The 22756-nt window shown below is 45.6% G+C and overlaps 2 protein-coding genes across 2 annotated transcripts; both read right to left on the reverse strand.

Annotated features, from left to right (window-relative positions):
* Window positions 1–525: 525 nt before the first annotated feature.
* On the reverse strand, window positions 526–930 carry LOC130872688 (EKC/KEOPS complex subunit Lage3-like). The gene has a single exon (XM_057766865.1). The coding sequence runs from the start codon at window positions 928–930 to the stop codon at window positions 526–528; it is 405 nt and encodes a 134-aa protein (XP_057622848.1).
* A 7984-nt stretch (window positions 931–8914) lies between these two features.
* LOC130872908 (zinc finger protein 25-like) lies at window positions 8915–22246 on the reverse strand. The gene is made up of 5 exons (XM_057767284.1): window positions 22077–22246; window positions 20265–20397; window positions 14780–14872; window positions 12299–12402; window positions 8915–10682 (listed from the first exon to the last, which is right to left on the reverse strand). Exons 1-5 carry the CDS (start codon window positions 22107–22109, stop codon window positions 9333–9335), a joined length of 1713 nt encoding a protein of 570 aa, XP_057623267.1. The 5' UTR covers window positions 22110–22246; the 3' UTR covers window positions 8915–9332.
* Between the last annotated feature and the right edge of the window lie 510 nt (window positions 22247–22756).

Genomic DNA, 22756 nt, shown 5'->3' on the forward strand with positions numbered 1-22756 from the left:
TTCTCTCTGTATGAGATACACGCAGCTCAGGAGCACATTTCTGTTGCACACATATCTGGGGTTCCTCGGGGGATCTCCTGGTATCGTCAGGGGATGGCGCAGGCATTCAAACATTTGAGAAGAGTGCGAAACTCATCGTTTTCTTGAACATTGTGTCATTTGTGATTTGAGGAAGAAAGGTTCTCAAGAGCTCCATGTTAGGAATGCGGATTGCCCCTGACAGTTTAGAAGGAATGTGTCCTTCTAGAGTTCATAGCAAATTCGTGGAAATCAAAACAATACTATACTTTACAATCTTTTTCTTAAAAAAATATATCCGTACAGCTTTATTTTCTTCAGCAACAAACATTTAAGCACCAGACTAAACAAGTGGCCCCTAAGGACCTGAAGACCAAGTCAGGCAAAAAAATATTAGGCCCCGCATTTAAGTGGCCGTTACTATTTCTGGAATCTCTTCCGTAGGATTGTACTGCTTAGGAGGGACCGGACATAAGGTCAAACCTGAGCGCCTTCTCCCAGCCAGGCTTAACGAGAAACTGGGGGCCCAAAGCGCTGTATGGTGTTCACCACTAGGGAAAGCTGGTCAAGAAAGTTCATGATGGAAATTCGGAGGAGGCGAGAATCTTCCGAGATCCAGTGGACTTCCAGCACGCAGCCGCTCACTTTAAGCTCCTTCCCCAACAGTCCTCGGTGCGGTTCGGCATCAGGAGCTAGGGACCCACAGGCGATTTCTGCCTCCAAAGAGGTCGGGAAAGGCACTGTAAGCGCGAATCTGTGATGTCGGATTCCCGGCCTTTGGGTAAAAGGCATTGTGCTTTTACTCGAACTGGCGACTTCCGGTGCTCGTGCAACAGGGTGAGAGCCACTGGGAATAACTGCCACTGAGCCTGCATCCGGGACAGCAGCGGCTAGTCGGGGAATCCGCGCCATGTGCAGTGTGGCCTAACCCTCTCGGTGCTCCCTGCGTGTGTACTGCTGCTCCTTTACAATCTTACACCTAGCTTCTTATTTTTAAATTAAAAATCATTTATATATAACTTGAAAATAAAAAACATCACACAGTGAAATTAGCCAGACTCAAAGTCTATTCATCTCAATGAAGTAGTTCTATAGTTAGGCAGCTATCCTGAGGCTATGGAGAGCCCACTTCGGTTTTTGCACTTTTCCTATGCATTAATCACAAAAGCTAAAAAAAAAAAAAAAAAAAAAAAAAAAAAAAAAAAAAAAAAAAAAAAACCAACAAAAAAAAACAAACAAAAAAGACTATGCTCTTTCATGACTCGTGTCATTTTTCTGCACATATTACAGGGAAGATTCTGCATATGATGGGGGACATGCTGTAAGTGGGTGACCTCACTGAATAGTATATATTGTAAGTTCATCCATTTTCCCACAGATTTCATGGTTTCTGTTGGGATGTTCTGTGTTGCATGAGACAATCAAGAAAGAGGTCACTCCAAGAAGAAATGTTAAGGCCTGTGTGACAGCAAGGAGGTCCAGCCTCTGATGGACTGAACCCTCAACAGCCATACCAAGGTGTTTTATTGATTGTTACATAAAGTTGTTTTTTTGGGTAAAGTATTTCCTGATACCTATTCTAAATCATATGTCTCTAAAGGACAGCATCACCTGCCCCACACATTTGCAGACCACAATAATCCTAGAGATTCAGGTGTGCCCGAAGCATCTGTGACCAAAGTCATGCAAGGGCTGCAATGCCCCTTCAGAGCAGCTCTGCAAATCATGGAAAACAATCACCACTTTCCACAATGATTCTTCAAACACTTATTCACTCTAGTGATTCATCCCCGAGTCCTACAACAGATTGCATTCTTCTTCAGAGCTGGACAGTATTCCATTTTATGGATGTACCAGATTTCCATTATCCATGTCTGTCGATGGACAACTAGGCTAATTCCATTACCTTGTTATATGAACAGAGCACCAACAAACATGGGGTAACTATGATACAAATATCTCTATGGTAGGGCGTGAAATTCCTGGGTGTCTGACCAGGAGAGAAATAACTGGGTCATATGGTACTTCTATCTTTAATTTTTTTGAGAAATCTCCAAATGAGCTATATTACTTTGCACCTCTCCCATCAGTGAGCAAGGGGTTCTCTCCACATCCTCTCTAACATTTGTTGGTAGATTCTGATTGGGATGAGGTGGTATCTCAAAGTAGTTTTAATTTGCATTTTCCTCATGGCTAGAGATATTGAACACTTTAAAAAATTAATTATCCTATTTGTTGATCGGCAGTTTTATTTTCTTGGTATTTAATTTCTGCAGTTCTCCGTAAGTTCTGGATGTCAGCCCCTGTCTGAAGTGTTGCTGGTAGAGATGTTCTCCCATTCTGTGGGCTGTGTGCTCTGCTGATAGCTTCCTTTGCTGTGCGGAAAAGTTTTGTTTCATGTAGTCGCATGGGTCAATATTTAGGACTGGTTCCTGTGTTATTTGTGTTGCATTCAGAAAGAAAGTTCTTGCCTACCCAGTGTCTTGAATAATATTCCCTACATTTTCTTTCCTTTGGTATTTTTACTATTGTACTGGGTCCCCGAGTTTCTTCTGTGGTCATGTCTAGTTGAAGCTCTACACACCTCTTGTGCTTCGTTGTCTACTTTTCCTCTAACTTTTGGAAGTTTTCTACCATGCTCACTTTGGAGACTAGTTTGGGTAAATTTCTAAATTTGTGCATCTGTTTGTTGAAATGTCCTTTATCAGTTGTTCTCAACCTGTGGGTCTTGATCCCAGAAAGACCATTAGAAAACACAGAGATTTACATTTCAACTCAAAACAGTAGCAAAATTACAGTTATGAAGTAACAACACAAATGATTTTATGGTTGGGGGTCATGACAACATGAGGAACTGTATTAAAGGGTCGCAGCATCAGGAAGGTTGAGAACCGCTGGCCTAGATGATCGTTAATTCTCTCTCTGACATGTTAACTGTCTCTGTGGTTGGGATTCCTGATAGGGCGTTAGCAGGTTAGGGTAGGTTGTGATGGAGGTTGTGTTTATGTCATGGTCTTTGTTGGTCATGTTTCACTCATCTGTTGGAGTGGAATTCACTTTCAGTTTGATCTGTTTGGATATCTTGTTTTCCATGACTCTTCCTAGAAAGAAGAGTTCACGAAGCACAAAGTTCTGCTGTAGGGATGGTGAGACTCGGTGTTGACTGTCCAGTGCAGTTGCTGAGGTGATCCCTTCTCAGCTGTGTGAGGACAGGGTTGAGAGTGGGCTGCGCACTAAGCGTGAAGGTGACCATGTAGAGTCTAAACTGTGATTGTGTCTTGCATTTTGTGAGCCTGTTTGGGGCAGGATAACACATGTTGAACCCACTGCGGTCTGTGTATTATCTGGAGGCTGTGGTTAGAGTCACAGATCTGCAGTGACCTCAGTGACCACGGCAGTCTAGACTCTGGATCCTGCAGTGACCCCTGGAACCTGAGAAGTCAGACCCCATGCCCACACCGACAATAGAGACGCCTGGAGCCCAAATCCCAGTCTCTAAAGTGATCTTAGGTATAATGAAGAAAAAGTTGGGCTCTGCCCTGATCCTTGGGGCACTGGTGGTAGAAGTCTGGTTTTGGGGTACACACGGATCTATAGGGACTAGAGAGCCCATGTCCAGTGCACTCTTTTCCCACAGAAACTGGAGGGTCCAGTCATATGGCTGTCTGTAGTAGAGGAGTCTAGATGTGGGCAGTTTGTTCCACTGTGTCCCAGTGTCTTTCTCTGGCTTCCTGAGAATTAGGACTGACGCCAGGCTGGTACCTCTGTGAAAAGTGGGAATCTGATCACCACCACAAGGCTATCAGTATTTTACTTTGATCCTTTGGTGCAGAAAACCCTCTTGAGCAGCTCACCTTGTGTAGCCAAGAAGACAAGAGGGAAAAGAAACTGGGAAACCAGTATCTCTCCTAGGACACTTCTCCATGGCCTCATTTGCTCCCACTGGCTCTATCTGCTTAGTATCATCACAGATAGGGGACAAAACTGTAATACCTGGTCTTCAACACAAATCCAAAACTTAATACTGAAATGCACTCTGCTACACTTAGACATTTCTTTTTTTAAAAAATATTTATTTATTATGTATACAGTTAGCCAGAAGAGGGCACCAGACCTCATCACAGATGGTTGTGAGCCACCATGTGGTTGCTGGGAATTGAACTCAGGACCTTTGGAAGAGCAGGCAATGCTCTTAACCACTGAGCCATCTCTCCAGCCCCCTACACTTAGACATTTCAACCTTAGTTTAAATTTAAATTTTTAAATTTTTGTGACACATTAATCCATGAGTTGTGTTGCTTAGGTTTCTATTGCTGTGATAAACATGATGACCGAAAGCCCCTTGAGGAGAAAAGGGTTAATTCCACCTCACAGGATACAGTTTTTCATTAGGGAAGTCAGAACAGGAACTCAAGGCAGGAACCTGAAGGCGGTAAGTAAAGCAGACGTCATGGAGGAATGTCACCAGCTTGCACACCATGGCTTGCTCATCCTGCTTTCTTATACCACCCAGGACCACTTGCCCAGGGGTGGCTGCTAATCCCACTGGCTAAGAATGAGACCACTACCAGTACATTTACACAATGGAGTACTACACAGCAGAAAAAAACAATGTCATCCTCAAATTTGCAGGCAAATGGATGGAGCTAGAAAACATCATTTTGAGTCAAGTAACCCAGACCCAGAAAGACAATTATCACATGTACTCACTCATAAGTGGTTTTTAAACATAAATCAAAGAAAACCAACCTACAAATCACAATCCCAGAGAACCTAGACAACAATGAGGACTCTAAGAGAGACAGACATAGATCTAATCTACATGGGAAGTAGAAAAAGACAAGATCTCCTGAGTAAATTGGGAGCATGGTGACCTTGTGGGGGTTGAAGAGGAGGGGAGAGGCAGGGAGAGGAGCAGAGAAAAATGTAGAGCTCAATAAAAATCAATTTAACCCCCGCAAAAAAAGAATGAGACCACTACCACAATTTAAAGCCAAACTTGGAGCATGTTTTAACTAAGTATTGACCAGGTAGATAGGCTCTGGCCGGGTATGTGGCAGGTTTCCCAGGAAATGGCCCTGAATCAAGTTTTGCAAGGGCTTGAGAAGGAAAACCCATAATTCATTGTATTTCCATCAGGTTCAATCAGAAGAGCAGATATCCTGACATTTCCTGCCCATGTTCCTCCTGCCCACATATGATCAAGCATATCTGCTGCAGATGGGTCAAACAAACTTGTTTAGGGCGTGAAAACACGTGGTTTGTTAGCTCCCGTAAGCAACAGCCTTCAGCATTTCAGGAACTCTCTGTCCTTGGGGAAAGGGCTTGCTGGTCAGAGGCATTTTTGCTTCGTGGCTCTCTAAGGCCTAGTCAGTAAAATTCAAAATGTAACTTTGGCTCTCACATCACCCCCTCGAGTTGTATTCTGAGTCCAGTATTTGACTTTGTGTCGGTAACTGTTTATGTTGGGACTTAAAAACCATCAGCCTAATGGTACCCAGGCAGGAATTATTGTTTAGTTGAAGCATTAGTGGTGCAAAATCCACCAGCATTAGCAGAAACCTAAGGGCCGAAGGCCTTGTGATGGCTGACTTCAGAGTTACCACCTAGAGGAACCTGGAAAGGAGAATGGCTTCCAGTTATTCACTTCAACTCAGGTTCCCTTTTTTGCAATCATTTTTTTTTAGTACAGTCAGATTGTTTCTAATGATTCCTGAGTGGTTTATATAGAAAAAAATTTTTTTATTAAAACGATACAGTAACCTCTCTGTTTTACCTAGAACAGGTTGAGTGCCCAATCACACTATAGAACTATTTCAGCTAATGAATCTACCTGTTGATAGATCTGGGTCTATTTGGCTTTAACGGGCACCTTTCCTGGTATGCTGATGGGCACTAAGGTAGCTATTTTGTCCCCTATGACAGAGAGTGTCCTTTTGATCTAATATTCCAGCCTGTTGGGGGGCAAGGGGCACCATACTTTCTTCTGTAACTAGATCCTGCTAAAATCCTTTTTAATAGCATAGTCCTCACATTCACGGGATTGCCCATCCGCTCGTATACTGACACTGCGATTTCATAAGATTCTTTCCTGTTTTCTATAATAGAGATATTTTTTTCCAGCATATTTTTATTTTGGGGGAATTTCATACTACGTATCCCGGTCACACTCACTTCCCATTCCTCCCAGGTCCAACCTCCCACCCTTGTGCCCTGCCCCCAAATACACCAAGTACAATTCCTATTGCCATATACTCATTAGAGCATGGTAAACCCCCAGGGGCCAGCCCCTTAAAGATAGCTGAGTCCTTTCCTATCCCCCACCAGAAGCCAACAACTGTGAAGAGTTACTTCAGCATCTTTATCACAATTACTAAGTATTTCCCCAATGGCTTCCTGTCTAGACTGCTTGTTTTTCTTGGGGTGTGTGTGTGTGTGTGTGTGTGTGTGTGTGTAGGTTGTTGCAGGAGTCTTCACTGTCTCTCATTCTCAATTTGAGTCTGGCTGGAGTCATTGATACCATTGCAACAGATGCTCCCTTGCCCACAACCAACAGCAGCCTGGATCATGGACTTCTACATGGTTTCCCAAGGCTGCACTGACCACGGACATCCACATGATCTCCAGGAGCATCAACAGACCACAGGCTTCATCATGGTCTCCAGCAGCAGCACTGACCACGGACATCGACATGGCCTCTGTGAATAATGGAAGATGGACCTCAACATGGTCTCTGAAGACAGCATAGACCACGGACCTTATCATGGTCTCTGGTGGCTGCACAGACCTCAGACATCAGCATAGATCACAGACAACACCATTGCCTCCAATGGCATCAGAGACCACAGACATCAACAAGGTCTCTTTGGCAGCCCTCATCACAAGCACCAACATGACCCTCAGCAGCAGCATGGCCTCTGGTGGTAACACAGACCATGGATAGCTACACTGTCCCCTGTGGTGGGGCAGACTATAGACAAACATGACCTACAGCAAGAGTTCAGACCACTGACATCTGCTGGCAACACTGACTACAAACATCAACTCAGGCAGTAGCCCATTCCACAGACATCCACTTGTCCTATGGACCAAGAAAATCAGCAGTCTCAGGTGGCAGCACTGACCATGGAGGCCAACATGACCTCTGATGGTAGCATGAACCATGGACATCAACACTGGACTCCGGCAGAAACAGACCACTAATGCCAACATGGCCCCCACAGGGAGCATAGGCCACAGCCACCCTATGGTCTCTGGTAGCAACAGTCTAAAGGCATTAACACAGCCTGCACAAGCAGTCCAGACCACAGGCACCCCTGGCTGCATAGACCACATATAGCAACATGACCTCTGGTGGCAGCACGGACCATGGAAGATTTCTGAGAAGACCCAGTCCAGGAAATGAACCAATCTCCTTGGACATCCTGATGTTGCTAGGAGCCAGGGTGACCCTGGAGGCTGGGGAGCGGCTTCGGGACCCCACCGCGCTGCCCCCACTTGACCATGGCGCGCTCCGCGACCTGTTGCTGTTATCCCACACCTGCCGCCACCCGTGGCTCTAGCTCTGTCCTTCTTCATGCGCTGCTCCCTTCCACCGTCCTTCCTGCCTCTCTTGGATGTTTATTTATCTAAGTGGCGAACTGCAGCGTGTCACACAGTATATTATTTTTTGTCCAAATAGCTTTACATGCACATACTTATTGCAATGAGTCATTGGTCTGGTTCAAGATCTCTGGTTTCTGAAGCACCATAAATACTGGACTATTGCTGAGGCTCCTCTCAGATATCGTGCTGTTGCCGAGTCAGGGTGATCTTTCAGCTGGGCAGGGTGTCCAGGGCAGGACCCGATAGAGCTCCAGGCCACTGCATATGGCTCCGCCCTTGGCGAAGGCTCATTGTGTATGACCGTCTTGCCTGCAGCCCTTGGGCAGCTCAGGAGCAATGGCGGCTCCATGCTGAGGGTCAAGTCCCAAGAGAGTGACCAGGGACCCACCCACAAATTGCTCTGTGGTACTACCAGTGTCGGGGACCACCACCATCTTGAATGAATCTTCAAATATTTTTAAAAGATTCTGATATCAGAAATTACAGAAGTGCCAGGACACATCTGGTGAAGGTACAGTCATTCTCTCTGATGCTCCTCTCTAAGTTTCTTGCTGTAGGGCAGTGCTCAGGTTTAGGATTAGGTTTTGGCAGTGGTGGTGGCGGCGGCAGCTCCTCCATGCTGACTGCAGGGGTGATGGGGTGGGAGGAGGGCACTGGTTGGGTTAAAGCGGCTCTCATCTGTCTGCTGTGGGGGAGAGGGATTCAGGAGCCTCGACTGCCCCCTGCAGGAGCCATGAGCACCATGGCCATCTTGGCTCCAGTATCATAAAATTTTTACATTCCTTAAATTCCTAGGTTTTTTATCATGTATGGATTTTCTTACAGAACTCCCCCCAGGCAGAAGTCCTGATCCTGTAGGTGTCTGATACATTTTCATAGTTGTTATAACCATCAGTCTTCTGACTCGCGGACATTCTGTCGTCAGGCGAGGGCAAACGGGTCTACCAGGCTTTCCTGCGCTGGGGGAGATCTGCTGGTGTTGATGGCTCCAGACCACCACCAGTGGAGCTGATCTCGGCTTAGGGGACAAAGTTCACATTCAGAAGACCAGAATGGGCCATCGAGTTCTCTGGCCGACTAAGAGGAGAAAGAGGCACACAGTGAAGAAAGAGGCGGGGCCAAGGGGTTGCACGCTCTCAGATTGAGGAAGTAGAGAAGGTGGGTTGTTTCTCAGTTACTCTGAATTTCTCACGTTTTTTTTTTTTTTTTTTTTTTTCTGGTTTTTTGAGACAGGGTTTCTCTGTGGTTTTGGAGCCTGTCCTGGAACTAGCTCTTGTAGACCAGGCTGGTCTCGAACTCACAAAGATCCGCCTGTCTCTGCCTCCCGAGTGCTAGGATTAAAGGCGTGCGCCACCACCGCCCGGCTGAATTTCTCACGTTTATTCCTTAATATTTATCCCCAAGTTTCAGTTTTCAATAAATGATTTAAAAAAATGCCAATACTCCTTACATTCTCATCCATGTGGCCTCTTGTGCTGGGGCAGGTACGACTGGGGAATGACTTTGTCCACTCCGCACGGGTAAAGCTTCTTGTCTGCGTGAGAGCGCTAATGCGCCTGAGCGGCGACGTAGAGAACGCTGAGCTTCACTCTACACGGTGGTCATTCCCATTTATTCTTCGCTGTGACTCGCGGGATAAAGTTCCCTCCTTCCCTCCTCGGGGCTCCTCATCTGAGCCGCCCACTGTCACTGTGACGCGAAGTAGAAAGCTATCCTGCATTCTTTTCCTTCAGAACGCCTGCCACACGCGTGTGCTCCCTGGTGTGACTGACAGCAGAAAGCGTTCCCACCTGATTTGCATTCAAATCGCTCTTACCTGTGTGAGTACTTTGGTGTCGAGTGAGGTGTGGCTTGCGGGAGAAGGCTTTCCCACATTCTCCACATTCATAGGGCTTATCGCCTGTGTGAGTTCGTCCATGTACAATGAGTAGTGACTTATAGTAGAAATATTTGCCACACTCTGTACACACATAGGGGCGTGTATCTGTATGTATGGTCTGATGCAGAGTGAGATGTGACTTGCAGTAGAAAACCTTGCCACAGTCTGAGCACGCGTACGACTTCTCGCCCACGTGAGTCCTCTGATGTAGGAGGAGTGTGGACTTCTGGTGGAATGATTTCCTGCACTCCATGCATGCATAGGGCTTCTCGCCCGTGTGAGACCTCTGATGTGCAGTGAGGTCCGACTTGCAGTAGAAGGCTTTCTCACATTCCGCACATTCAAAGGGCTTCTTCTCATTGCTGTGAATTCTCTGGTGTCGAGTTAGGTGTGACTTATAGTAGAAAGGTCTTCCACACTCCATGCACTTAAAAGGCTTCTCACCCGTATGAGTTCGCTGATGTAGCTTAAGCTGGGACTGGCAGTAGAAAGCTTTCTGGCATTTTGTACAAGCATAGGGCTTCTCACCCGTATGAGTTCGCTGATGTAACGTGAGGTGTGTTAATCGGTAGAAGGCTCTCCCGCACTCTTTACACTCATAAGGCTTCTTGCCTGTGTGGATTTTCTGATGTTGAGTGAGGTACGTCTTGAGGGAGAAAGCCTTCCCACATCTTGTACACTCGTAAGGTTTCTCCCCTGTATGGATTATCTGATGCAGAGTAAGTTTCCCCTTAGTGTAGAAGGCCCTCCCACACTCTGAACACGCAAAGGCCTTCTTGCCTATGTGGATTTTCTGATGTTGGGTGAGGTATGACTTGAGGGAGAAAGCCTTCCCACATGCTGTACATTCATAGGGCTTCTTGCTTGTATGAATTCTCTGATGTTCTGAGCTGCAGATGGAAGCCTCTCTGCAGTCCGTACGTTCACAACGCTGTACATCCGTAGGCGTTTCCTGACATACGGTAGCATGTGGGCTCTGGAAGGAAGCTTCCGTGCCTTCCCCACTCTTACGAAGCCCCTGAGCTTCACTGAGAGTTGACACATAACGGATGATTTTCCTACGAGTCTGAGACGTTTGATTCCCGGTGCCCTGTGATTTCTGGCAAAATGTCTTCCTATACGCTTCAGTTCCACAGGACTTTGACCCTGGATGGGTCTTCTGTTGCTTCTTTAGCTCTGCCTTGAAATAAAGAATTTGTTATATTTCTTATACCTACAAAGAGGCCTTTGTCCTGGCCTCTGTTCTTGAGGTTCTGTGAGGTCTGATTTCTCACAGGCACATGTACATTTTTCATACATGTGCATTTTTCCATTTACTGAATTGATTTATACAGCACAGAATCCCAAATGTATTAGTAGTGGCTAAACAACTTCACATGATCTGTGTTTTGTGCTACATATACAGTGTCACTTAAATGACTTTTCAATACTTACTGAATTTACTACAGGTATCTTTAAATGAAACTTCATGTATCGAACACACTGCGTTAGCTTAGAATGATATTCCTGGTCAAACATACTAAAGATCATTGTTGTTATGGACAAGATATGCAGGATGCAAAAGATTTGCCGACTGCATGAAAAACTGAGTTATTCTCCTCCCGGTAATTAAGAAGCTAAATATTGAGAAACGGTACATTCTTGCCTGGGTTAAGTGTCTGTGTCAGGAAGATGTGAGTACATATATGTCTATGCATGTGTGTCCACCTGTGTGCAAGTGTGCATGCGCTGACAACAGAGGCCTCTCAATTACTGTCCACCTTTATTTTTGAGAAAGGGTCTCTCATTAAAGGTGGGGCTTGCTGATTTAGTTAAGATGTCCAGGACTGATGGAGGAAGGTCATTGGTTAAAAAATAAAGAAACTGCTTGGCCCTCATAGGTTAGAACATAGGTGGGTGGAGTAAACAGAACAGAATGCTGGGAGGAAGAGGAAGTGAGCTCAGAAGTCATGCAGCTCCTCTCAGGGCAGACGCGATGAAGCAAGCCGCCAGGTCAGACATGCTGAATCTTTCCTGGTAAGACTGGTGCTACACAGATTATTAGAGATGGGTTGATCGAGATATGAGAATTAGCCAGTAAGAGCTAGAGCTAATGGGCCAAGCAGTGTTTAAAAGAATACAGTTTGCCGGGCGGTGGTGGCGCATGCCTTTAATCCCAGCACTCGGGAGGCAGAGACAGGCGGATCTATGTGAGTTCGAGACCAGCCTGGTCTACAAGAGCTAGTTCCAGGACAGGCTCCAAAACCACAGAGAAACCCTGTCTCAAAAAAACCAAAAAAAAAAAAAAAGAATACAGTTTGTGTGTTGTTATTTCGGGGCATAAGCTAGCCAGGCGATCAGGAGCTGGGGTGGCAGGAACACAGCCCGCAGCTCCCACTACACAGGACTAGCCTGGCGGTGGTGGCACACGCCTTTAATCCCAGCACTCGGGAGGCAGAGGCAGGCAGATCTCTGGGAGTTCGAGGCCAGCCTGGTCTACAAGAGCTAGTTCCAGGACGGACACCAAAGCTACAGAGAAACCTTGTCTCGAAAAACCAAAAAAAAAAAAAAAAAAAAAAAAGATGTCCAGGACAGCCTTCTTTCCCAGTCTGCTGAACACTGGGATAAGAACTTTCTGCCACCACTCGCAACTTTTTTCTTGGGTGCTGGAGAACAAACTTAGGTCCTCATGCTCACAAGGCAGCCTGGTAATAACTGCGCCTTCTCACCAGCTTAACATCAAATTCTTAGGGATAATAGGCTTCCCTCTTTATGGTCAGATTTAGATGAAGTGCCCAAATTTAATGCTTTACTTACAATCTTCTCACTTGATGCCTTGGTTTGGAAGGTTTCAACTTCCCACAAATGCACCTTATGATTTTCCTGGCTGGTCACATTCTGGGTAGTCAATATAGGAAGATCTGAAATTAGATGAAAAAAATCCCTATCCATGAATCACATGATAGTCTTATTATGCAATACTAACATAAAGTGGACTTTTTCCCTCATAGAAAGTATAGAATAGTAATGAGTGTACACATCTTAGTGCTTCACGGATCTGTGTAGCAAATGGGACTAGCACACACTGCATGCTGGGTCACGTCTCTTACTGTTGTGTTTTCTTCTGGGGAAGCACAAAGAGAAGCTACTCACCTCTTTCTCCGCTGTAGGTCCCAACTGATTTTCCCCTGCTAGGTCCTGGTCGCTCCATTCCTCTATGATACTAACTATACGTATAATATCATCTATGGTACACATCTTTCATGGGTAAAAGAGATTTACTTTTAAATAGTTATATATAAGATGTAAACATAGCCAAATGTTTTCTCTCCTAAGCAGGAATACATGTTAGGGAAAAGAATGCTAAATATATGTGTTTAAAAGGTTACTTTGCACTGGGTAAAAGCAATAGAACTCTCTGTGGGGTTTGTGAGGCAAAGTGTCTTCCTCAGAAGCAGAAGACACCTTCTCCCAAACTTTCTCTTTAATGCATGTTTTACACCTCCTCTTCACCTTCTAAAACAACAAGAAACACCTTCATGGAAACTAAATAGTGACCAGAGTTTATTATGGCAGTGCGTTTTTCTGTGCATAGCTGACAATTCTGAATGAAAAACGTGTGCACACTGGAGACCAGGTCTCACTTGGTAGCTCCAGCTGGCCTGGGACTTGCTATGTAGACCAGAGTGGTCACCTGCCTCTGCCCCCCAAGTGCTGGGAGTAAAGGCGAACACCACAACACCTCAAATGCAAATATAAATTACTTACCGCATCTTATAGGACAAGGCAGTCTCCCATCTTCCCCTGCGCTGGTTCATTACCCCTATGAATCCACCCAGTTTTACTCTTGACTTCAGTTCTGTATTCAGTGCATAATACAAAGGAGATATTTTCTATTTCAGTTCTAACTTATTTCACTTCCGTCCCTGTTTCTGTAAGACCAAGGTCCGAGACAGGGTTTCTCTGTGTAGCCCTGGCTGTCCTGAAACTCACTCTGTAGACCAGGCTGGCCTCGAACTCACAGAGCTCCGCCTGTCTCTGTGTCCCAAGTGCTGGGAATAACCATCACCTGGCCAATGATTCTTATGAAGGCCGAGTGATACACTTTTTATGTACAGCCTTCTCTGAGTCCAGTGATAAGCAGATGGGGCAATATCATACCATGGTTATTGTGAGTAATTGTTCAGTAAATATGGGCCTACAGACAGTAGTTCTATTTCATTTCATAAAAAAAAAAACAAAAACAACAAATGAAAAACTTCCTGAGTGAATGGACAACTGGACATTATCGACCATAGTGTGTGTGCTTTTAATTTTTATTATTATTATTATCATCATCATCATTATGTGAGGTAGGGTGAATATAGACATGTGTATACACACACACACACACACATGATTGGAAGTCAAAGGACAAATTTCCAGAGTTCGTTCTCTACCTCATTGAGCCAGGTTTTCCTATTTCCTCTGTACTGCAGACCCCAGGCTAGCTGGCCCATGAGCTTCTAGGCAATTCTGTCATAGGATTTAGACAGGGTCTCACTGAAAGCTGCTGTGTAGAGAAGGCTAGCCTCAAGCTCAGAGCACTGAGAGGAAAGCCGTATGCTAGCACACCCAGTTTAAATCTTATTTTAACAAGAAGGAAGAAAGAACGAGCACCCCGGTTCATTGCTTATACTAAAGGAAATGCTTTGCTTCGAGCGTGAAACGGAGTTTTACCCGTGTGACTTCCGGTTGGTCTGTTTAGTCTATCCCCTCAAGAGTGGGTACTGACATTAACTAACAGAACCTGACACTTTGGGGCACATCATTTATAAGAACATTGGCTCACAAATGTTCAGGGAATATATATTTATATTTGATATCACTTCATAATGAATAGTTCATAGTTTCATAATAAACAGACTTCCTTTGACTTTCCATATGCTTCAACTTTGATAAGAAAACCTAGTTTTGATTTCCCTTGCATTTAGTTTGCTTCAAATATCACTTTCTATCTGTACAGTCTGTGTTTTCATTAGCAAACAAATGCAGGTAAGAATTTAGTTTGCTTGCGCCAGCCCTGATTGGAAAGCTGAGATGACTTGCTTTAAGGGCTGCTATTGAAGCACATGTATGATTTCTCCCCTCATCTTAGAGGCGTTCTGGTTTACAAGTTAATATCGAGCACTTTCTTCTTGCTGACGTTTATTTATGAGACTTAGTCCTCAGGAGTGGCTTTAGATAAAGTCAGTGAAAAAGCCCAAGCGGGCCAGAGACTAATGAGTTTCCTTCCATGCTCGCCATGCAGTCACTGACCTGGGAGGCTCCTGTCCGAGGCTTCCGCTGCGGTACATGGCCCAAGTCCTTGCTCCAGCTTGAAGATCAACTCAGGTTTGTTCAGACAGTGCCCTGTAAGTGTGGAGCAATAGAGAGTGAAGCCAGAGTGCTGAGACGGGTCTACAAGACAACAGACAGCTCCGATTCACAAATGGTGCTATGATCAGTGGTTAGAGGCTTGTGGGAGAGATGCTCTCTCTTTCTTTGTTGACTGGAATACTATCTTCAGGCTCATACTGCATGAAATAATGAGGAGATGATTTGAAGAGAACGGAAGTGATAATTAGAGGCGACATATATGGTATTTAGGACAGACTGAAAACGAGAAAATCATCACAAAACAAAAACAAAAACAAAAAAACCCTGGTCTGTGGACAATGAAGAGGGAGAAAATATTACATAGATCATAACTTTACAACTTGTTGCAGCCTTCCTCTTGAATGAGAAGGACTTCCTCCTGGGCAGGAGTGGGTGGAGTCATCGGAATTTGAAACCTATTGTATAGATCACACAAATAAATCAGTCAGGCACCCCAATTTTTCCAGTGCATCTCAGTGTGATCAGCTTCCTCTGATCACATGCTAGGTACAGCAAATGGAAAGATCAGTCCCTCCTGGCTCCTGCGAAGCCTTGCCACACTGCAGGAATTCTCAACTGGTTTCAGGCTCTGCCTGAGCCCCTGCGAAATCTGAGCACATTCTGGCTGTGCTGAAGCGGGAGCCGGGACCCCTACGGCTTGCTGAGTTGAAGCAGGAGCCGAACCGGCTTGCTGAGTTGAAGCGGGGGCCGAACCGCGGGAGCCCTACCGTGGTTGCCCAGCAACAACACGGCAAGAAGTTTTTAAGTTAACTTTATAAAAACAGAGATCAAAATACAAAGTTGGATTTGGAACTTCACTGTCATGAGTTTGTATGTGATGTATGTGGTCATCTACTCCCCTCCTCCCAGTCAGTGTTAAGAACACAACACCTTTGATGCAGGCTGAGAATGTCCTTCAGGAACTTATTTAAACATAAGGCCCAAACCGCTGTGGAGAAGGCATGTTGCTAACACTACTTCCTTGCTTTGAGCCAGAGTGCGTAACTACAGTTAGCAAGGCTCGGATAAGACACAATGCAGGGTTACTGATCACACAGCACACGACCTTCCATCAGGCTGTGCTGTGGAACAATCTTTGTACAGAGTAAATATGTATAACTCTTATTGGTTAAAAGAGCTGGCTGACCTATAGCTGGTCAGGAAGTGAGTAGGCAGGAGAGCCAGTCTAGGAGGGTGCTGGGAGAACAAAGGCGGGGACCGAGGAGTTTTGAGCCAGACACAGAGGAAGCAGGACGTGTAGAAAGTGAGGTAACAAGCCATCAACCACATGGTAGATCTTAGACAAGAAAGATGAGTTCAGTTGTAAGACTTAATTGGTAACAAGCCTGAGCCATCAGCCAAGCATTTATAATTAATATTAAGTCTCTATGTGGTTATTTGGGAGCTGTGTTATGAATACGCAAATGTTTCAGTTTTCCTAAATACAAGCACTCCTGGCTAGAAGTCACTTCGAATTATTAATGGGCATTTGTGTTTGGTTTATATAACAAGTTTATTAAATATATTTTGTGTGTGGGGGGGAGAACTAGTCAAAGCTTTACAGAAGAACTCAATTGATGAACAGGGATTGGGGAGTAAAATTCTAAGATTCCAAAGTGATCGGGAAGCACATATCTGGGCTGGGGAGATGACTCAGTGGGTAAAAGGGCTGTGCAGCATGAGGACCTGATTTCAGATACACAGCACAAACACAAAACAAAACATAAACACAGAAAAACCAACAACGACCAAAACTGGAAACTTCGCACACTCGTCGGCTACCCTGGTGCCCCTGTGGACGACAGGAGATGGAGACGGGAGAATCCCCAGCAAGCTCACGGGCCACCTAGATTGACATATGCAGCACAAAACCAACAAGAAACACCATCTCAAGGTGGGACACAAGGACCAAAACCTACGGTTATCCTGTGACCTCCGTGTAGATACACAGGACATGTAATATGCCAGCTGCTCAACTCCCTCCCACTGATGAAAAGGAAAATAATACCTGGTGAGTATTCCAGAAGAGAAGGGAAAAGACATTATAATATTGATTCAGTGAGAAAGTTTTACATCTTGGGGTAGATTAGCACACTCAGGTCCAGAGAGTTCAAAGGAAGTATAACGGATCCGACCAACAGCGACTCCACGCCTGCCACACTACAGTAAAACTCTGAGACAAACACAATTCTAGCTGTTCCAGAGGACAGTGTGGCGGTGCTGCGCATCGAAGACCTACTGGAGGAACGGTCAAGCTCCTGTTGTGACCACCTGGGCTCTACAATGTTGTCCAAGCTACACAGCAACCAAATTACAGGTGTGTATTCCTAGTCAACACAGGTGCAAAAATTCTCAACAAAACTAGAAAACAAACACATAAAAAGATTATAAACGGGCAAGTGTTTTGGCATGTTCCTTAATCACAGTGCTTGGGAGGCAGAAACAGGTGAATCTCTGTGTTTAAGGCCAGCCTGGTCTACAGAGCAAGTTTCAGGCTATCCAGAGCTGTTACACAGAGAAACCCTGTCTCGAAAAACAAAATAAGACAAAACAAAACAAAAACCCCCAAAAGCCACCAACAAACAAAAGAAAATAAGAAGCTTATAAAAAGGATCCCATGTGACTGCTCCCAAGGATCCCACTGTAACAGGCCCCAGACCCAGCACAACTGACTCCATGATGGAGGGCACCCCTCAGGTCACAACACACAGCATGTACACAGTTCCACTGGCCAAAACTAAAACAAAGGTCTAATCCGTCAGAGCCCATAGTTCTGGGACAGTCTCTAAACGCACCAGCCTTGCTTTCTGGCTTCTGCAGTTCTGCTTCTGACTAACTGTTCTTGTCAACTGAAGTATGCCAGCCAGGATGTAGTTTGTGTCGTAAAAGCTCCCACTGAGAAAGGCCTGGTGCTTCACTGGGATCCTGAACACCCCGTGTAGTTGCCAGGCCCGGAAATAAAGACTTTCTATTGGCTCACGCCCACGTCCAAGCTGTCTTCTCTGGTGGCTACCCTATAGTACCAAATGCCCGTTCGGAAACTCACAAGTTTAAATCATTACATTTACACATTGAGCAATAAACCACAGGAATGTCACAACAGATGCATGAAGGGCAGTTTAAAAATACGGTGGTGGTGCACACCTTTAATCTCAGCACCCAAGAGGCAGGCAGATCTCTGAGTTCAAGGCCAGCCTGGTCTACAGAATGAGCTCCAGGACAGCCATGGCTACACAGAGGAATCCTGTCCAAAAAACAAACAAATTAATAATAATACCCTATCTTCACATAAACCCTCATATGTTAGGCATGACTTTCTCCACAGAGTAATGACTACATACAACCAATAAATCCGTAGCCTCCAGCATAAGCAATGGAGAAGGCATGAAATGTTCTCCTCTAAGGTCCTCAACAGGACAGAGATGTGCTCTTTCAACACTATTTCCCGATACGGAGCTGAGGTCTCCAGACACACACATCTGATAGCACGATATTCTTCCTCACCAAAGGCCAACCTCCTCCCCATCTTTCCTTCTACAGTTTCTTAACACGGAATGCAACCCTGCATTCCTTTCTGAGACATATTTCTGGCCAGATAAGGTAGACTGTCCTCTCTAAAAACTGCACGTAAAAGGGCAGTCAGAAAACTTCAAAAGCATCCACCATGCCGTCAAACCCCCACCCGGCTGTCCCTGGCTGATCTCTTCCTGACATTGTGGCCAACAGGAGTCAGAATGCAGAAGTTAGGAAAGCTTAGCGATAGCTGCTGTCAGAGCTGTCAAGGAAGCAAAAGGGCCCAGCTGCTACGAGCCCGCACAAAAGGGCACAGCTGCCACGAGCACACACAAGAACAGCGGCCAAGCAAAAGAGTGTGAGCCTGTGCAGATCTTTGCTCCCTAGTTAGTGGAAAATGCCAAATTTTAGTTCAGATTTTTTTTTTTTTTTTTTTGGTTTTTCGAGACAGGGTTTTTCTGTAGCTTTGGAGCCTGTCCTGGAACTCCCTTTGTAGACCAGGCTGGCCTCGAACTCACAGAGATTCGCCTGCCTCTGCCTCCCGAGTGCTGGGATTAAAGGAGTGCGCCACCACCGCCCGGCTAGTTCAGCTTTTTAAATAAAGATGCATTTGTAACTCTAAATCAACTGGAAACCAAACCACAAGCAAAAGCACACTGTGCTTCCTTTTAAAATGCCTGTCTCCGGTGTTTGGTTGGTGCAATGGACCACTAAACATCACCAGCTGGTTTCAATAAGTCTAAGAACTCATATTCACAAGGGACGTTCTCTTGCATCAATTCTGAGCTAAGATACAGGGCATCTTCATTGTCACCATAGAAGTAACCTAAAACTGAGTCCAAAGTTAAATATGAGAGTTGAAAGCCATGAAGTTCCTAGAATATATGGGCAGCATCAGTATTTTTATACATGTGGAGAACAGAAACATGAGTCAACACATGGGAGAGCATCAATCTCCAAATCATCTATACAGAAAAGTAGACAATTATTAGAAGAAATCAACTTACAGGCCGGGCGGTGGTGGCGCACACCTTTAATCCCAGCACTCGGAAGGCAGAGGTAGGCGGATCTCTGTGAGTTCGAGGCCAGCCTGGTCTACAAAGGGAGTTCCAGGACAGGCTCCAAAGCTACAGAGAAACCCTGTCTCGAAAAACCAAAAAAAGAAAACAGAAATCAACTTACAGAATAAGAAAATACTGCTAAACGACTCATTTAACATGAAATTAATTTCCATAACATATAAGGACATTGAACACCCTGACGGTAGGAAGACCTCCATATTTATTGTGAGTGGATGTTTCCCAGAAAAGTCAAAGATATAAATGAAATGTATAGACACACATGTGCACGTGTGCACACTAACACACACACACACACACCTTTATGCTACCCAAACTCCGAAATAAAGATGACAGCCAAGAAGTAGAGATAAAAACAGTGTTAACTCTCAAGTATGGAAAAATGTATGCTGGGGTTGGAAAGGCAGTGAGTGGTTTTTAGTGAGATGTCTGTGGAAGTGAGGAAGAACTTATATTCTACAGAACAGCAAACAAGATAAAAAACAATTAAATTCTTCAAAACATTTATTAGATAAGTTTAAAATGTTCACAATAGAAAAAAGTAAAGCCGGGCTGATAAATGTCTCTCTCACATCCATTTGTCTGACCATTACAGATGACAACTATTCGTCTAACCATTACAGATGACAACCATTCGTCTGACCATTACAGATGACCTAAGGCATTGCAAACCCCACTGCTCCCAAACACTTGGAAATGTGCACTGGATTAATATTAAATTAGCAATGATTCCTACCTTATCAACTAAAAAAAGAAAGAATTGCTTCTGGAGTTTCTAGAGGAGTCTGACTCACCCAAGGACACCAGGCTGCTGTAGGTCTCCAGCATCACGTCCCTGTAGAGGGTCCTCTGGGCAGCATCCAGGTCCTGCCACTCTTCCCGGGTGAAGTCCATGGCTACATCCTCAAATGATACCTGCTCCCGCTCCTGTAACGACACAGTTCTCTTCAACCCAAGTCTTCAGCTTTTGGAACACAAAGTGGGGGTTCATTCTATTCTGTGGCGGTCTCATAGCAGGCGACATTTGATTTGTTTCATGGGAGAAAGAAAAACCAATCCAAAAATCTGTTAGTGTAAGGATTTCAGAAAACATGGTCAGAGTTTTCCAAAGGATTACAACACAGACAGCTATACCTGTGATTTCTCAAATGAAGTCTCCAAGTCCTCTAAAATCTTCCACTTCCTGAAAGAAGTTGGTCCTTATGCGGAGGACCTCCGTTTATTGAATACAGAAAAACCTAAAGCTCTGGAAACAAAAGCATCTGGGCACATGCAAGTCTCTCTGGATCTAAAATCAAATGGTGCTTAACTACTTCCATGGCAAAGTAGTTAAAAGGGAAAAAAACATAAAACTCTGTCCATTCACCGACTTCGTGTGAGTACTCTCTTCCACTGGCTTTTTGTTTTTCTTTTTCAAGGCAAGGTTTCTCTGTAGCTTTGGAGCTTGTCCTGGAACTAGCTCTTGTAGACCAGGCTGGCCTCAAACTCACAGAGATCCATCTGCCCCTGGCTCCCGAGTGCTGCTGGGATTAAAGGTGTATGCTACCACCGCTGGGCCCAGTGGCTTTTGACGGTTTGAATTCTAACAGACACGCACCAGATATTGAATGCATCACGTAGCAGGATGCCTGCACTCTACATACAACTATAAAAACAGTTTTAAAAAGAGACAAGTGCTGAGAGGAAGCCGGCATGCCAAAGAGGGAATTCCGCACTCTGTTCTTAAAATGAAAATTAGTAAAAGCATTTTATAAATTGACATTTCAGTTCTTTAAAACCTTAAACAAAAGCTGGGCGGTGATGGTGCATGCCTTTAATCCCAGCACTGGGGAGGCAGAGGAAGAAGCAAGCAGATTTCTGTGACTTTGGGGCTAGCCCTCTCTACATGAGTACTAGGCTCACCAGGGCTGTACAGACACAACTGCCAAATAAAGGAAGAGGCGTCCCATCCACGTTCACTGTGACACACGGAAAATGGAAATCCTGGTCCGGAGGAAGAAGAGACTGACAAAAGCGCCTTTGGTTTAGCGGTCTGCAGGGCGCCTGGCGAAACCAATCCCCAGAGGCCTAGCCACTCCATGCTCTTGCGTGATGTGACCGTGATCTGCTCACCAGGGATAACACCAGCGCTCAGCGATGCTCCCCGCGCCCGTCCTGTGGGTCCCACCACCCGCGGGTACAGGGCCTCTGCTGTCCCCTGAACACCTATCCAGCCGCAGGAACACACAGGCGGGTCCCGGCCCCCATGGCATGCCCAGGCCCAGGCCAGAGGTGCTTTGCCAAACTGGGAGCCAAGAGATGGAGTTCACGACACAAATAGATGGAGTTCCAGGTACCTGGGGGATAGAGTCGAGCTGAGGTCCCGGGGACAGATGGGAGACCATCTAGGCACCAGGCTGAACACCTAAAACCCTGGTGCAGTGTCGGGAATTGGAGCGGGAGCCAGGAGACAGAGATGAGGAGCTGAGGGACTTAGACAATGAAAAGCCAAGGCGCCGGGTCCAGGCGTGGTTATCGCTTTCCTTCCCGTCCGGCACAACACACGCTCCGAGCCAGAGCTGCGGAGAGTCCCCGCGCGGGGACCAGGGACCACCCGCCAGACTCACCATCTCCAGATTCCGGGGCACCAGGGTCCTCATCGTGCGTGGTTCCTCACGCGGCCATGTGCAGAACCTCCCGGGCCGTCTGGGCAGTACGGAACATCTGGACCAGACCCAAGATGGCGAACAGGTGGCGCAGACTTCAGCCCGCCCCTGCTCTCGGTCTGAGTGCTTGATTGGACGTTCATCACCGCAGGGCCTCGGAGACGGCTTGGCTCGGCCCACCGTCTCAGACCCTGTGGGACAGTAAACGACAAGTTCTTGGCTACAAGTATTTATGGCAGGGCTTTTTGCGGAGAATCAGCCCCAGCTGTGCATTTACACTGAATTTTCTAACTAAGGTTACATCGGCTAAAATGTATTTATAAATGAAAACAGTATCAGACTTGTTTGTTTTTGTTTTACGAGACAGGGTTGCTCTATAGCTTTGGAGCCTGTCCTGGAACTAGCTCTTATAGACCAGGCTGGGCTTGAACTCACAGAGATCCGCCAGCCTCTGCCTCCCAAGTGCTAGGATTAAAGGCGTGCACCACCACTGCCCGGCGGATGACGTTTTTTCCCCCTGAAATAGAGTCTTTGTACATAACCCTGGCTGTTCTGGAACTTAATATGTAGACCAGGCTGGCCATGAACTCACAGAGATCTGCCTGCCTCTACCTTCCTAGTGCTGGGTTAAAAGGTGCGCG

The sequence above is a fragment of the Chionomys nivalis genome, chromosome 4 (assembly GCF_950005125.1).
Source record: "Chionomys nivalis chromosome 4, mChiNiv1.1, whole genome shotgun sequence".
NCBI lineage: Eukaryota > Metazoa > Chordata > Mammalia > Rodentia > Cricetidae > Chionomys > Chionomys nivalis.

Coding starts and splice junctions, on each gene's coding strand:
- LOC130872688 (XM_057766865.1), bottom strand. CDS start 930: ATGGCGCGGATTCCCCGACTAGCCGCTGCTGTCCCGGATGCAGGCTCA.
- LOC130872908 (XM_057767284.1), bottom strand. CDS start 22,109: ATGAGGACCCTGGTGCCCCGGAATCTGGAGATG. Junction 14,873..20,264: donor CAGCAGCCTGGTGTCCTTGG/GTGAGTCAGACT, acceptor CCACACTTACAG/GGCACTGTCTGAACAAACCT. Junction 10,683..12,298: donor AGGCATCAAGTGAGAAGATT/GTAAGTAAAGCA, acceptor CTTTATTTCAAG/GCAGAGCTAAAGAAGCAACA.